Source organism: Amblyomma americanum, chromosome 11 (genome assembly GCF_052857255.1).
Source record: "Amblyomma americanum isolate KBUSLIRL-KWMA chromosome 11, ASM5285725v1, whole genome shotgun sequence".
Classification (NCBI taxonomy): Eukaryota; Metazoa; Arthropoda; class Arachnida; order Ixodida; family Ixodidae; genus Amblyomma; species Amblyomma americanum.
Window position 1 is genome coordinate 25,187,767 of NC_135507.1, and position 16,731 is coordinate 25,204,497.

General features: G+C 42.8%; 1 protein-coding gene across 1 annotated transcript; it reads left to right on the top strand.

Moving 5' to 3' along the window:
* Positions 1-128: 128 nt before the first annotated feature.
* On the top strand, positions 129-15,880 carry LOC144110981 (mutS protein homolog 5-like). The gene is made up of 27 exons (XM_077644054.1): positions 129-288; positions 368-494; positions 572-652; positions 714-791; positions 866-987; positions 1,752-1,861; positions 2,524-2,559; positions 2,653-2,735; positions 3,381-3,426; positions 5,556-5,694; positions 5,827-5,889; positions 7,075-7,155; positions 7,259-7,315; positions 7,637-7,709; positions 7,793-7,902; positions 7,989-8,054; positions 8,426-8,471; positions 8,598-8,639; positions 10,285-10,381; positions 11,119-11,208; positions 11,388-11,514; positions 12,059-12,208; positions 12,949-13,023; positions 13,432-13,569; positions 14,757-14,894; positions 15,401-15,474; positions 15,568-15,880. The coding sequence occupies exons 1-27, from the start codon at positions 208-210 to the stop codon at positions 15,662-15,664; spliced, it is 2,427 nt and encodes an 808-aa protein (XP_077500180.1). The 5' UTR covers positions 129-207; the 3' UTR covers positions 15,665-15,880.
* The last annotated feature ends 851 nt before the right edge of the window (positions 15,881-16,731 follow it).

Sequence of the window (16,731 nt, forward strand, 5' to 3'; positions counted from 1 at the left end):
TATTTTCACCTATCTCGACTGATAAAACACGATTTTGATAAAATTTTGGGCCTTACCATCCCCGAGATTTCTCGTTAACTTTTTTCGTCTGCAACTTGCACTTTCAGATTTTCTGAGAGGAGTACCTGTTCGTGCTCTTGTACCTATGTCTTGTTGCGTTAAAGTGTAAAGGAAAATTTTTTTTTAACACTTCGCTTTATCGTTGTAATGCAAAGTACGACGTTGTCATCCTGCACAAATGCTGACAGGCAGGACGGATATACCACAAGCGACGATGAACCATCGCAGGTAGGAACCTCGAGAGTTCGAGATATACGTTCATTGTTTCTAATGGCTAGCACTCGCGCTGCCTTTTGCGTTTTGTTAGGTGATCCTCAGCCTTGCTTGGTCATCTCGAAAATTTGGAGCTGCTTATTATGATAGCACCACGGGCAGAATGTATCTTATTGCTGACCAAGACGACCTACCACCAGTACACGCTCTCTTGTTTTCAGGCAAGTGTTGTATGAGAAAGTTAAGCTTGGGACGTCATTTTTTTTTTCGTGTAACCAAACTGGTTTCTTTCCTTTAGTGCTGCAAGAAGTGAGGCCTTCATGTGTGCTGCTGAGCGCGAAGTCCGATGAGAAACTGGCTAAAGAGATTCATGAATTCTGTAAGCCACGACATCATCATCCTTTTTGTTTGTGCAAACCAAACTTTAATTCCCTTTTCAGTGTCGTCTGATGATGCTTCCTCAGACACAAGGTCTTATGACAAAGACATTATTGTTACCCTTCCTTTCAAAGATTTTGGTGAGCTATACATACACCTCGTTTGTATCAATATGCCTATGTGATTTCTTAGTAAGCCTTTCTATTCCCAACAGCATATGAACCCTGCAGGCATAGACTTTTGTATTTGGATCTACCTGACATGCCAAGTGGTCTTTCCGATGAGGCTCGCTTTGTCTACATGTCGGCCCTTGTTGATTTCAGTGCTGTTGCCATGGTAAGCTCTAACATGATCTGAAGTTGGTAGATTTGTATCCACTGCTCGTCTTAAACAATGGGCAACTCCATATGTCATAAATGTGGCTACTACCACTAGTTAGAGAAATGGACATTGAGAGCTACTTTAAGTCGCTCTTTCACTAAAAATGGAGCTTTTATAGGCTAGAAAAGGTCGACAAATAAATGAAAATATTGCCACCACCAACCATTTGCACAGACAAACCGTGGTGACATCTAGACGCTTGTAATGCAGACCTCCGAGACTGGGCTGCACTGTCATTCTCTTCTGAGTGGTGCACGGAGTTTGTTTCGCTCTTGATGGAGTGAAAGAAAAAAATTCTATTTTTAAGTACAGTTTTTTTCAAGATTAATTGCTTTGTTTTGCTTCTGAACAAGCATCTACATAGCTAGAAAGAGTGATTTTTGCTAACTGGAACAAGATGGAGTTGCCTTTATCGTCTCGTTATGGTGTGTATTTAACGGCCGCATGTTAAGCATGTCGCATGCCTAGGGATGCCTAGAACTGGAAGTATTTAGTTCTTATCCTTTTTCTTTTCACTAATGAAGTTAAGAACAAGCATGGTGCATATCTGACTCCACTTGTGAGGAGCATTTGTGATACGGCATGGCATATTGACCTGTAATCGTAAAAGACATCCATTGATACCAACGCTGCAAAGACCTAACGTTGCTCTGGGATGTTATTGAAGTTTGCATCCCAACAAAAAGAACAAAAAGTGATGTTGACTTTAATCGTTTTAGGTTAGGGCAGGTGGGGCACTGGTCAACTATCTCAGTCACTGCAAACTTGACTGCTTGCAAAGCTCGCAAGAAGGAGGCTGTCTGATCCGAGGAATTGTCACATGTGACTTGTGAGTGATCTTCATACTTGTTCATGTTAAACGCACATTGGCAAAATTCTTTGTGAATGTTGAAGAGCGGTTAGTGCACTTATGCTGGAAATTATGAAAACCGTGCAGGGTCAGGACAGTGAGAGAGGCGCACTGATAGTTTAGTACCAACCACATGATTGTAGTTCTCAGGTATAAAGCCCCTGCCGTAGTCCTTTCGTGGGTCCTCTCCATCTCTTCTTGTGTACTTAGCATTAGGAGACATTCCAACTACATCCACACAGGGCAGTGATGGTGGCCGTGTTAATACCAGTCGACAGGCCTGCGCTGTATACCACAGAACACGAGTGAACAAGGCCAAAACACAGTCCTTGTGATGACCTTGAGCATTGCACGTGAGCATTGTGTGAGCATGACACCCTGGTAATGCAAAATGTTCACTCCCGAAAGTTCAAAAACCATGGCAAGTCCATGGTAAGAAACATGCAAAGCCATTAAATCTAATCCAAAACAATCTGGCCTGCTAGTTAATCATCTTACAATACCCATGTGTTAATTATCACTGATATTGTTTTGAGATAAACTTGGGTTACTTAAAACTATATTTAACAGTAAATCACTATTATATGTTCTTATATTCCTTAATAGGAAGTCACTTTACAATGTTTTTTTTTTTGTTTCAGGAAAGATCGCGTTCGCATTGACCAAACAGCATTTTGGTAAGGTGGGACAATTCATGGTCGGTCGTCACCATGGAGTGCTGATGCTTTCTGGATGATTCCTGACAGTTGCATTCTTTTTACCACTCATAGCTGCCTACAGATCTTCAAAGAGGAGTGGCATCCTTCTGTTTACAAATTTGGCATTTATGGAAAGGAAGGTCTCTCCTTATTTGGTAAGTGCTGAATGGTACCAGAAATGAAATTAAACTGAAAAATTATTATTTACATTGTATTACAACATAGAAAATATGGGTTCCTGAGAGTGTGTGGACTTTAAGGCAGTGTGTGGGAAACTTGCTGAGAGATGTAAAAGCAAAGAGTGTCAGTTTATAACACAATCTAATAGCCATTGTTAGGCGTCTGAAAAAATTTATTTTGTTTTAGTGCGGCTTTCTGGATTTTTTTCCTTCACAAAGCACTAAATATCAAAAGCAATGCAAGTAGCATAAAGATATAGCCAGTGCAATTTTACTTTTATTTAATGGTATGCTCAAGATTTGGCATCTGACGAAAACAGCAAACTTTAAAATCGATTCGCCCCGGAGGGAAATGTCGCACGTGGCTACCAGACTTGTAGGGAGTAGTCAGGAATGATAGAAAAAGCTACAATATAAATTTGGTTGGAGTATGGTGACCTCGAAAATCCTTGAAGCTGCCTTTTAATAGTCAAAGTTGGTCGTAAGATTTGTGTGCCTAAATGGCATGTGCGTTTATTTATGAAGTTCACATCACAAATTATTTACCATCACTGGTTATTACTGCATCTTGCACACTTTAGGACTCCTGTCTAAAAACTTTTTTGTGTTCCCATTCTACAGGACTATTCAACCGTTGCAGGTCAAAGGTTGGAGCAAGAGAGCTCAGGTAAAGGCTTCTCTGGAAGCTTTCAACTACCACATTCGGTTACTGCATGAGCTAACTAGGCAATGTTTTGTGTGGACCAAACTTAGTAAAGGTGGTGATCTTGGGTAGCATTAGAAATATGGTATTCACCTGAGCATCGTGAGAACTCACTGTTGGGCTGGTCGGTGCTTCCTACATGACATCCTGTAGCATGCATGTTTTTGTCACCCGAGCACATTGCAGAGCTCTGGAAATCATGACTGAAGTGTGATCGCTTGCAATATGAAATGTAATCGCATGTTAGGTTATAAATCTATTCAAGAAGACGTTTTATCGCACTTGCTTAAATGCTGCAGATTTAGTCATTTATTGTTGCCGCCAACTGAACTGAAGACTAGAGGAAGAAAAGTCCTCTTGTCGAAACTCTGGCAAGTGGACGGAGGCCTCCTTGCCACTCCTTGTCCATTTTGTGCTGACCGGAATTTCATCCTACTTGCTCTTTGCTTCCCTACCATAGCTAATTAAGCTGTCAGTTCTAAATCTTTGTCTCCACTGTGCAGTTGATTTCTGTCAACTGTGGTCCATGTAAGCTAATTTATTATACAGGCTGCAGGAATCTTGGACAATAATTTGGTCAACATATGTTGACAGGGAAAGTAAGCAGTGTGTAGTTTTGTAGCATAGATATGTCCTCTGAAAATGTGTAGCTGTAGATACCGAATTTGACCATTCAGCTGTAACTGTAGTTAGTTGCTGACGAATGGTTATATTTTGTTGCTTCGCATCCCTGAGTATTGTGTGTATGTGAATTTATAGCAAAGGATCAATGATGCGAATCTAGCGGGGTTGCAAAATTATCACTTGGCACGAACAAAATCCATGCATAGGAACACAGGAAATGCATTCCTGCAGATCTTTTTATGGCTGATCGCTTACTCTTGTGCATACTGCACAACAGGCTACCGCGGCGTCAGTGGTGCTTAGTGCTCAGGGGTACAGTCACAGCCCGCATATTCGAATCATCCATTGTGGCACAGGAGAATGGTCAGAATGTTCAAAATTGTGCACATTGTGGACAGTGCACTTTGGCCAGGGCATTTTACAAATTTTTATTAACCGTGATCGTATCACTGAGATTCTCTATCATCAAGTTGTGAGCTCATGGAGTTTTGATATCCATTTTGTTACTGCAAGTCTCATACTTATGCTGAGCACAAGTGTATACGTAAGGGTTCAGTCCCTGCCCAAGGTGGCTGCATTTCAGTCGAAGTGAGATTTCAAACATCAGTTCATTGGGATTTCAGTATGAATTAAAAAGTCATAGGTGGTTGTAATCAGTCCAAAACCTTTCACTGTTTTATGGCTCACTTTGTAGCCACGTCAAATTCTTTTTATTTGCTTGTTTATGGACTTACTGATGACGAGGGCAGTTTTCTTTATTCCTCTTTTTCTGAACTCATTCAGTAAATTTTGCAGCTGTGACGTGCTGCATTTAAAACTAAGAAAAAAATTAAATGGAGAAACTTTGTGCTCTGATCAAGAATGGCAGTGTCATAAATAGTTTGAAGAGCTCGATGCTACTGTCATGCTATAGATGTTTGCTTATCAAAAGGTCATTTGTTCTGACAGATTGATTACTTCTCTTATAATGTTAATTTTTACCACAGAGCCTTTATTAAGCATTTGTTACGCATATAAAGGTAGATTAAAATATGCACTATGTTTGGTCACGGAACATATGCAGCATACACGAGGGAAGACGCTAGTGGCGAAGAGTGATGCAGTGAGGGCATATTAACAAAGCTCTTATTTAATTAGGTTCCTGGGTAACTATAAGGGCCAATTTCATAGCCAGGCGTAAGAAGACAACAAACCAACGTGGTCACATGCAAACACCCACCAGCCGAGCAAAGTGTGTTACCTTTAGTTGATCATTTTGCTGTCACTCTCAGAGCAAGTCTCAGAGAAGAGATATTGTTTCACATCACCGTGTTCTTTGACACCTTTTTCTTCATGGGACTTGTGATCATCAGATTGCGCTTACTCCAGTAGAGGGGTCTTGAAATTCCAACGACTTGCTTGCTTGCCAACCTAGGAGTGACTGCAGCCCTGCAGGGCACGTTAATGTTTCGTTTTTTGTGGGCCAACAGAAAGCTGTTCTGTCGGCCGACCAGCAACCTCGGCGTCCTTCAGTCTCGTCAAGCAACAATCACCTATTTCATCACGCCGCACAACCAGCCTGTTGCCAACAGCCTGCGAGAGTGCCTGGCAAATATCAAGGATGTCTCGGTATGCTGTTTCGTAGTGCATTGTTTCCGGCCTATCTTCCCTTATTAAAGGCTTCACTACTAGTTCACGATTACGGCTTTGCTGATGACTGCATCGTGACTGCGTTGGTTACTTTATTTTTCTCCTTCTTAGGGAATCCTCATGAGAATGAGCAAGGCAGCTGCCACAGTCAACGAATGGAGGACATTCTATAAGGTCTGTTAGGTGTTTTAAAGGCAACTCCAGTGGATTTTCGGGCATATTGGGTTGGCTATTGCATTATATTTCTTAGACCTTAGACCTAGCTGTCGTAGTGGCAATGAATAGTTCAAAATAACGAGGAAAAGAGTTGCAGAGAAAACAAAAGCCAGGGAACCGAAACAGGTCCAACCGAAGTATGATGTCAGTATAGGTGAGCAAATGACACCACAGATAGTGTCCCTAAACCTCTCGTGTGCATGTTGAATGGCTAAATTGGTGACTGCAAGTGATATCTTCAATTATTAATAATGTGAAAGCATTACATGATTATGTTACGTCAGCAGAAAGTGTCCGCAAATTTTGTCCGCACAATTACGTCGTTCAGTGGAGATCAATGTGCAAAAGTTTGACTGTGTTAGGTAGTGCGTGTGTACATCTTGAAATGGGAAAAGTGTGATGTATGAATTTTAATTAGTTAATTAAATTTAATTAATGAAAATAAATACTGTTTGAAGCATGTTTTGTGTGACTGATTCGATGAAAAACAATGTAAATGTGTGAGAAGACTTACTTGGTATAGAAAAATTAAAAGAATATATAAAAACAAAGATAAAGAAAAAGACGAAATTTCAAATAATAAAAAGAATGAAAATGAAAAATGGAGGGGGAAGAAAGGAAAGGGAAAACCTTTCGCATTTCCGCTCCTAAGCAGACTGAAGTGCAACGCTGTAATTTTGTATACAATATGATCAAAAATGCACGAAATTTTTTACTTCAGCAAATGCAGAGCAAGTACCGACATACATGCAGCTCGTGATGTCACACACCCAAGGTTGCTTGTAGAAATCCTATTTGAGGCCACTAAATGGGTAAATTTAAAATTTATTTATACTGAAAAAAAAAGCTCCACCCAGGGGCAAAATTTGCCATAAGGAATCCAAATAGACTAGAGAACCTCTCATTAAAATTTGGGTTATATGTGGGATGACAAAAAAAAAACTTGCATTGCATGCCCTTTAGCCGGTACAGTATTACGCTAACTTAATATTGACTTTTTTTGGCAACAAGCTGGCAGGGATGGACAGTGGTGAAGTTGACTACTGAAACGTGACGAGGGGCAGGCGTGTTGCAAAGCTAGCTCATGTAATAATGTTCAGACGTGTGATGTATATTGACATTCGCCTATTTCTTCTTTTGCAGACTTTCGTCAGTGTTGTCTCCATCATTGGGATTTGTCACTCTAATCTCTCGTCTAATGGCCACATTGACATTCTCAAGAAGGTAAGCACATTGCTGTCTGAGCGTGCTGCTTGCTTCCTGATTTCAGGCCTCTTATACGACAAGGCTCACATGTTACGCGTCCGGTTGATCGTTTTTTGTGCAGATGACTTCGTTACGCATTGAGGATATTCTGAGGATCACTGCTCTGATCAAAAAAACGGTAAGTTAGTGGCTTTGATTGGATTTTAGTGAGCTAACAGTAACGTGCAGCAACAACACATGTTCACTTGCTCTCTACCACCACCACCATTCGTTCTTGTCAACTGGTTCAACACACAGGTATGTCATCCTCACACGTTGTTTAGCTGTCAGATTTTTCACCAACAATAGTGCTTCCTATATAAGGCATTTTAAATGAGTTTAGAGTAAGTAACGTGATTGAGGTTAAGCCTTGCATTTGTAAAGGTACGTAACATGATGTCGATGTGGCATTAATGCTGCTGGTCATTATAGCCAACTTCATTTTTCCGCATCACCTCAGTTCGACTCTGAGGAGTCGCAGGTTGCAGAGAGGTTCGTCGTGAACCGTGGCATTGACAGCACTCTAGATGAGAGTGAGTATGATGCTGGGTTGGCACTTCGCACCAAGGTTCCATGTTTGGGAGTGAACATAATTTAATCTCGCTTGATTCTGCAGAGAAGCGCATCTACAACGGCCTTCCTGACCTTTTGACTCGGATCGCATATGGTGAGCTGGAGAAACTGGACCCCGAGGTCACAGACTGCCAGGTCGTCTACTTGCCACAGGTCTCTGGTTTTCTTTATTGCCCGCAGGTTACCAAGTTATCAGGGGGCTGTATGTTGACTTGGCAAATGTATCTTGCTTTTGATAGATTGGCTACCTGCTGACAATAGCCCATGATGCACCTGGAACAGACCAGCCTGGTCTTCAGTTTGTGGTATGCCAGCTTTGTATGAGATGTTCTGTGAGCCTTTCTGACCCATTCCTTCAGCGCCCCGCCATAGGGACTTAGAGGGCTTTGGTGTTCAGCTGCTGATCCCACGGTCACAGGTTCGATCCCAAATACAGCGGCCGTAATTCGACGGAGGTGATATGCACAAACACATGTGTGTTGTCGCACGTCTAAAACAGTCTGGAGCCATCCCCATAGCCCGTGTGTCACTTCGAGGTGTTAAACCCCACAATTTTTTACAATTCCTGCAGCTGTTGTGTCGTGCAGCAAAACTTAGCCTCTGCTTGCATTGTCTCACAGAGTCGTTTATTCCAACCTAATGAAGAACTGTTTGTCTTTGTTTTACTGCATTCCAGTTCACGTGTGACAATAAGAGCTATTACAAAACAGGAACAATGAAAAGTAAGTCATTTGCTCCTTATTAGCTACAGTGGTCTTCTTTCTGTGCACGGCCAAATTACTTCACTGATTTTCCAAGAAAATATACTAATTGCAGTTACTGCCTTGTATTTATTCTTTTTCCTACAGCACTGGACGGGCTGTTGGGTGACACATTGTATGAAATAATCGGTATGTGTGGGGCTGTTTGGCATGCATGTCTTTTTTGCGACAGTAGGCTCCCATATGCTTATAAGTGTGAAAAAGGAAAAGCCCTCGACTATTTTAAGAGCTGATAGCAAGATGGCACATAAGCTTGCCATGTAATAGCCATCGTTTGATTGCTTGCAACAATGAAAACAATGAAGTGGTATTACTTCCACTGCACCTCTTTGATTTACAAGTTACTGTATGCTTAGAAAGAAGGAAGCCATAATGCTGATATTGCTGTGGAAGCCCCTAGGCCTAATGTACTAACAACAAGCAAACATTGCTTCTAGCTGTTGACCTTGTGTGCACTAAGTACTAATGATATCTTTTAAAGGGACACTGAGGAGAAATTGAAGTTGGCATGCATCGATAGGGTACCACGCTGTAATCATAAAGTAACCACTGTCACCGAAAATGGAATTTTTATAAGCTAGAAAAAGCACAAACTGAAATGCATGTGTCGATGCGGTCTTTTGTGTATGGATCTCGAAGGTTAGCTAGACTACACTGCTGCTCTCTTTGAATATGGTGGCTACCAGTCCTTTTCCTAAGGATGTCACGAGTTCGAATGAAGTAGTGGGAATATTTTTAAATTCAGTTTTCTTGGTGTTACTTGAGTCGTTTCCTGCCCGACAAAGGTGATCGTACCGAGAAAGAGACTGTGAATTAATGAACAGCGGCTGTATGGAACAGTCATCAGTGTTCCTTTAAATCACGAGCTGTGCCTGTTGTGATAATCAAGACTGTGTTATCTCCGCTTTAACCCATTCACTTCTGCAGGCTGCCTGCAACGGCACAGCACGACCAAGATTGCTGGAAATAATCAGTAATAACTCGCGCTGGAAAGGTCGTATACGAGGAATTTTGTTTTATTCAGCTCTCAATACAATTGCAATTCTAGAGAAAGTAAAATTTTTCTTTTTTGTGAAAATTCTTGAAGCATTTCTGAAGTATTTGGCGATGAAAGTGTTGCCATTGACAAGCTTCTAGACTCATTTGGGATGGAGCTACAGCTGGTTTCCTGTGCTTTTGTGTCGGGGCAGCACCGCCACGTGAACGATCTTTTCGACGAGGCAAACTTTTCTCTCTGTGTAGCACATTCTTTTTCAGTTGCTTTTTGGTAGAATACATAGCGGATGTAAACAGCCAAATACATCATATTGACAAATACTTCTTTGCACAATTTCGAATTTCCAAGCCGAAGCTCAAGCTATATCTGAAGTGCCAAGCTCAGAGTCTGAGAATCCTCACCTTGCGGATCAAGTCATACTCACTGTTTTTGCTATCATCTGAAAGCTTAGGGTATTTGCAGTCTGCATCCCCCTCTCTCCCAAAAAGCAGCATATGAATTTTAGTGCCCCTGAAACTCCTATCTTCTCACGATGCCGTGGTCATCTCAAAGAACAAACGGCGAGAAAGGAATTTTTTCTTGCGATATATTTTTGAAACCAGTGAGCAGCTAGTGTCATCTGGTGTGAAAAGTACAATCCAAAAATTGGGACTCAAGCATTTGGCATCATTTGTTGATGCGTATTTAAAGCTAATATTTTAAAGCAAGGTTGGTGAATTGCCGTCTTTGGAAGCGAATCGGTTAATCCTACGTAATCTTTTGTTTCACGTTGCGCAGACAGAGAAACCGAGATCATGCACAAGGTGCAGAACTTGATCCTTGAAGTGGCAGAAGCATTCCTGGAGGCTGTGTCTGTGTGCGGAGAACTGGATGCGTAAGCTGCCCTTAAATCTGCTCTGAATTTTCTTTCCAAAACAGCTGTGCTGTAATTGTGTATTTTGGCTGTCTCTCGCAGCATTTTTTTAAATCAGTATCTTTATAACAGCGACTTTTCAGAAATGGAAATGCTCTCTCCCATAGTTCAGACAGCTCCTCTTTTTGATTCAATTGTTTGCAATATTGTGATTAGCAATAACGAATCTTTTGAATGTCCATCGTGTGGATGCTTTTGTTCTGTAAGATGGTTGCAGAAGCATAGAATACAAAAAATGAAAGGGAATAGCGGAAGAAGGAAATAGGACCAAGGGTAGTGACGCTCACGACTTGAACATTTAGGTAGGGCCGTGGAGGTAGCGCAAGGCGCTTAATCAGTAAGATACTGTATAGGCCTGCACCCCTGTATTGTACTGGTCTGCACCCCTTACAGCACCTTAAAGGCATACACACTTATGACTTACTCTGTGTATAACTATAAAATGCCTAAACGAAGCATTTTCTTGAGGTGCAAGAAGTTAATTTAGCAAGCACAAATCGGACTATAGTCTCAGACTAAAAATTTATTGCGGGGATCACCAGAGTTGTGCTAGGGATAATTCCAGTCACTGTGATCAACTGTTGATTAAGTAGATTGACATTTATTTATTTTTTAAGGAATCATGACACGTTCAATTTTTCTTTCCTTCGAAAAGCATCCCTCAAGCGATTATTCTTTTTTATTAAAATGCATTCCAGATTGCTTGCTTTGGCGCTGGTAGCCAGTGAGCAGCGTTTCATCAGGCCCGACCTCTGCAGTGATCCTGTTATTGTCATCAACGGTGGAAGGTGAGAGTTACCCAAATGAATGGTGTAACGAGGCTGTATATTGGACCAGTCATTCTCACGTATTTTATCCTCGAAGTGTGATCACAAAACTCCAAGACTACTAGTATGTGCTGAACTGTAGAGTTATGGGTTTTTAACATTTCAGCGCTTGTTCTTTTTTTTTCTCTCTCTACACACAGGCATCCACTGGTTGAGAGTGCAGGCAGCAACTTTGTGCCAAACTCATTTGCGAGCGGAGGCGTTCACTCCAAGGTCAAAGTCATCACTGGTCCCAACAACTGTGGGAAGAGCATCTACCTCAAGCAGGTCTGTTTGTCCATTCGTGCCGACAGTGATGTGCCTTAGGGTGTATGATCACTAAACCTGAAGAATTCATTGCATACAGGTGGCTTGCCTATTTTGCACTTTTCTGTACTTGCCAAGGCACGAAGGTGCCTTTCTGTGCAACAAAAGAACCTCGGTAGTTGCTCAACCGGTGTAGGAAGCACTTCAAAAAGTAGACTGCAGCAGAGAAGCAGGACTGCACTTCATGTCTTTCCTGTTGAGCGGTGTCACATCTGTGCAAATTAACCTAACCTAACCATCAGCAAGCATATTACGTGGCCTCTCAAGGTCACAGAGTGGGCACCAAGTGGTCAGATACATGGTCAAGTGATGCACGTGTGCACTAGTCTCCAGGCCAGTGCTTGTTAGGATTCACATGTTTGTGTGATTAACAGTGCAAAAAAAACAACAAGGACGAAGGAAGAGAAGACACGACGAGCGCTGACTCGCTACTGAGACTTTCGTTGGTTTCCTGAGCTGAAGCACTAAGCACTTAGTGGGAACTCTTTTTTTCCTCCTCCCACAGGTGGCCTTGATAGTCTACATGGCTCACATCGGAAGCTTTGTGCCGGCAGAGTCCGCAGAGATTGGAGCAGTGGATGCCATCCTCACATGCATGTACTCGGAAGAGTCACTGCTGCACGGCCTGTCATCGTTTGGCATGCAACTCAACCAGGTAGAACATGGCGCATGCGCCCTGACATCCACGGGAGCACAGATGGGACAGTGCCTGATGTACTGTACGAGAGCATGCTAAAAATTGGGCAGGTTTGAAGTAATTTTTGTAATACAGCCAAAGCCGCAGAAAACTTGGGTAGCGAAGAAAAATCAGGGCTTTCCCAAGGCATGGAAAAGCCTATCCCAGATACCACTTTACTCCAAAGACATAGATGAAAGCAATATTTCATCTAGCAGTTTTGACATCATTAGGGCAGGCTTATGCACCATGGCTGGCGAAAAAGAATGGCTCATGTCGGTTTTGAATTGCGATAGAGGAAAGCTCTATTTGAAAGTGGACACCAGCGCTCTGATGATGATGTTGATGATAGCAATGCTCAGGCTAAGTGGCAGCCCAGGGATGCCAGTGTTTGCAAGGCAGTTGCAAGGGCACAGGCATCGGCATACTAAAGTCGAAACCGAAACGTCTTGTTTTGACAAAAACCTTTGGTCAGCGTCTTCTCTTTTTTTCTGTTGAAAAATGAATTACTTACTACCCGACCAGACAAGATTTCGTCAGACCTTAGATTTCATACTAAAGTTTTCAGGACATGCTTCCTAAGATGTCTTCTTGGAGACGTTGCTTTGAGTCAATGCACTTTTCAGGCATGCTTGCATGTTCTGGCGCAGAAACAAATTTTCTGGTTTGGTTCTTGTATGGTAAACATATCATTACTTCCCCACTGTTTTGCCTTTCAGATGGCACACATCTTCCAGATGAGAAGTGGAAAGTCCCTAGTCATCATGGATGAGTTTGGCAAGGGAACAAAGATTGTGAGTGGCATCAGCAGCTACCCTACAGGTTGAAGACAAAGGAAAAAAAAAAAATTGCCTGTGTTGTTGGGGAACTATTGAAGGGAGGCATCGTTTCCAACCGAAACCCAGCATCCTCGAATCACCTTTACTCCGACTGCAGGGTCTAATTTGACATCCATGAAGTTGGCCTTTTCCCTGCCAAGCCCACGCTTGGAACGAGTATCCAGAGTGAGCTGTGCATGTGTAAAAAAACCTTGAGCAGGTGAAATGTCATGCACATGTCTCTAGTTTTGTCTTGATCTTGACCCTCTGTTTAAAACAATGTGGTGAGGAGAGTAGGGAGTCAGTACTCCGGCTAGTCTGTCCATGTGGTTTTTGTGAAGAGTGTTCCACAAAAAACTGGCGTTCTTATTTGCAACCTTGCAGGCCGATGGCATTGGACTTCTGGCTGGCACGGTGGAAAGCTTTCTCGGTGATCCAGCCGCTTGTCCCCACACTCTGTTGGCCACGCACTTCCATGCTTTGCACAACTGCTTGCCACCCACTCAGCAGCTTACTTACCTGGTGGGTCCATCGCCTTGTGGTGCACCTGTAGTGCACAATTTTATTATCCTACTACTCGAAAAGCTATTATGCATCTCATGAAACAAGTTACAGAAATTTATTAAAGCCAGCAGAGAGTACAGTGTTGGCAGAAGCACCAGTTTCCTTTTGCTATATTTTCTTAGTTATGGCTAGACCGACACTGCATGTAATAACAGGCCTGTGCCCCGATTGCTGTTTACATTATCGGAGCACACTGTACCCGCACTTTTTACCAGATGTGTCAGTGCACCCCTCTTCCTTCAGTCATGCATTGTATCTGTGTCTGCAGGATGTTATTTAGAATGATAGCTCTACTCAAACCAAACTCTAGTTTCAGTCAGTTGTGCATATATGACATTGAAGTGACCTTTGGGATTTGACCTTGATCGATTCCAACCAAAATCGATCTCCAGGCTGTTTTGAACATGCTCGATACGATGGTAGTCACCAAATTCAGGCCACCCTTAAATTTGATCATTGATTTGGACCATTGATTTGTAAGACTTTCGGATAGTTTCCTTGAGTGCTAGTGCTTTGTTTGTGCTTACTACGGCATGTCATTGAATTTATGCAACAGTGATTTATGTATTTTCATCGGTAATTCATGCATATTTTGGAACTCGTCGTGACGCATTGTTTATTTTGTAATCGAAAGGAAATTTAACAACGGATTGTTATATAGCAACTTGCATGCTTTGATCTCATTTCATTTTCTGCCATTCCCTCTCAAGTGAAATGTTCTTATACTGTGTCAATTTTATGTCGAGTACTAGATGTTGGTACCAGCTCCACGCTATGACTGCTTTGTGCTTGCGTTGCCCGAGCTATGAAGGTGCAGAGGCCTAGTCAGGCTGTTTTCGTTACTGCCTTTTGCCTCTGTTCCATAGCTGTATTGTCAAAAGCACAATAAATTCAAATTGAGAACATCTAGGCTGATCCGAGTCAAAACACACTCATAGCAGCCACAAGCAGCAAGTCAAGCCAAGAGGTAAGATACAGCCAAATCATGGTAGAAACTAGAACAGCTATCGCTCGACCATTCGGTGTGGCATAGTTAAACTGCTGCCAGTACTCTACCGGTGCAGTTTTTTTCAGGCACACATTCCATCTACAAATATCTCTTAGTAGGGATGGTTACCGCTGGTCATGTTTCATATTCTATGCAGACTTTTGAAAGTCTTCACCACGAAGGTGAGCTGGTGTACTTGTATCAGCTCAAGGAAGGCCGCGCAAGCAGCAGCTATGCCAGTCTGGTTGGCCAATCAGCTGGTCTGTCAAGGGACGTTGTTCGACGACAGCAGCAGGTTGGTTTCCTTCGCGGAATAGCCTTGACCAGAACAACATTAGCCTGGATAGTGCCAGGCGGGTCTGCACTGTGCAGTGGCCTAAAAGAAGAGAGTTAAGATTATTGTACAGTGTATGTAGCTCTTTTATTGCAGCCTTGTTTTAATGAGCACAGTCTCGAAATACATATCAGCAGGCACAAGACTTGATTACAGCAAACATGGAGCTGCAGCAAACACACGCAAGGATGCAATGCACGGCCCTGGCATGTTAGTGCCAACAGACTTTCTGCATGACAAATGTGAAGATTCTAAACGGCACACAATTGAATCACTTGGGAAGATTGGCCGTATAACTCCTTCCAAAATATGCACAACATACACGAGTAGAAATTCCAGCTAATGAGTTAGGGGTGTTCAAATTACGTGAGAGCGCATATTATGCGAGTGAATATGGTAAGCTGCCAGGTGCATAATTATGAGAAGCGAATTTGTTGATGCTTGAATGCCTTGACGTTTCTCTGTAGATCACACAGGCCTTTGGTTCAAATGCAAAGCTTCTGCCCCAACCAATGACACGGAAAGAATCTGCGTGGAGAAAGTTAGTGCCAATCTATGTTTCGTCTCGCATTTAAACCCGAAAAGTTCCAACGGGCTGAACCTGACGCCTCATGTTTTGTTGTCTTCCCCTCAGGGCACTTCCTTTAGTCAAGATGCTTTTAGATGCTGACCTCTCCGAGGAAGAATCAGCGGAAGACCTCCTTAAAAGAATGGATGAAGCCCTTCACTAATTCTGGATTGAACAAAAATATTCTGCAGTATTTTTTTTAGTGCCTCCTCAGAGATGTGCTAGTCCAAGGTGCAGCAATATAGATCAGAGGGGAAACAGTCAAGTGATGTCCACTCTGAGGGTCGGGGTCAACCACTCTCTCTTACCACTCCTCTAAAGAACCTACGCGTGAATTTCTCTGTTTGAAAGTGGGAAAATAAAGACTTCATTTGACTGAGCTAAGCTATGGCATTTGAGCAAGTATTGTCAGCAACACAAATTAAATGGTTTTTGTATTCCTTTAAACTCCAGTCCCTCAAATTTGACTGGCATACAGTTCTGGCACTGCTACCTTCTATATTTTGTGCAGTCCTCATCTCAGCATGCCTTAAGTTAAATCAATCTTAGTTACCAGCTAAGCAAGCCACATACACAATGTGTCAGCAAAAGCAAGAGGCAGGAAGAAAAACATTTGCGCGAGGCCCCCCCCCTCTCGTTTCCATACGTCGCTACCAATTGCATTGGTAGCTACCAATTGTCGCTACCATTGGTCGCTACCAATTGCATTGCAATCTTTCCTCACTACCCGCTGTTCCTTTCACTACCCGCTGTTCCTTTGCAGGAATCTGGTAAATTTGCCAATCTGGAAGGGCCTCTTGTAAAAATAAGTGATCACCAAGCATAACTCTCTGACACTGGAAGCTTAGGAAACTTTATTGAGCAATGCCAGTCGTGGCCGAAGTGGACCCTGGGCTGGTGTCCATCCCACTGCTGAGCCGTGCTTCAGAGCAGGTCGGATTGCATCATGGTGATCCATGGTGGCACTGGACCAGCCAGAGACTGGAGGAGGCATAGCCTGCGGATGATGGGGGCTGCTGTGCAGTGCCACCTCCCTTGATCCGGGGAGACCACTGCTGCTGCCCAGGAACTGTCCAGGAGGAGCAAGCTGGGAGGCCGTGGTAAGGAGATGGCATGCATCAGTGGGGTGCATGGAACTGCAGCGAAGGACAATTGTCATGAGCATTGATGGCAAGCATCAATCAAGTACGCATTCTTGAGCAACTGCCATTCCCTTTTCTCCTGTGTTAA

Excerpts from the sequence above, each read along its gene's own strand:
- LOC144110981 (XM_077644054.1), top strand. The coding sequence starts at position 208 with ATGCAAAGTACGACGTTGTCATCCTGCACAAATGCTGACAGGCAGGAC. Across the intron at positions 7,316-7,636 it reads CTGCTCTGATCAAAAAAACG|TTCGACTCTGAGGAGTCGCA; the intron begins GTAAGTTAGTGG and ends GCATCACCTCAG. Across the intron at positions 13,024-13,431 it reads TTGGCAAGGGAACAAAGATT|GCCGATGGCATTGGACTTCT; the intron begins GTGAGTGGCATC and ends GCAACCTTGCAG.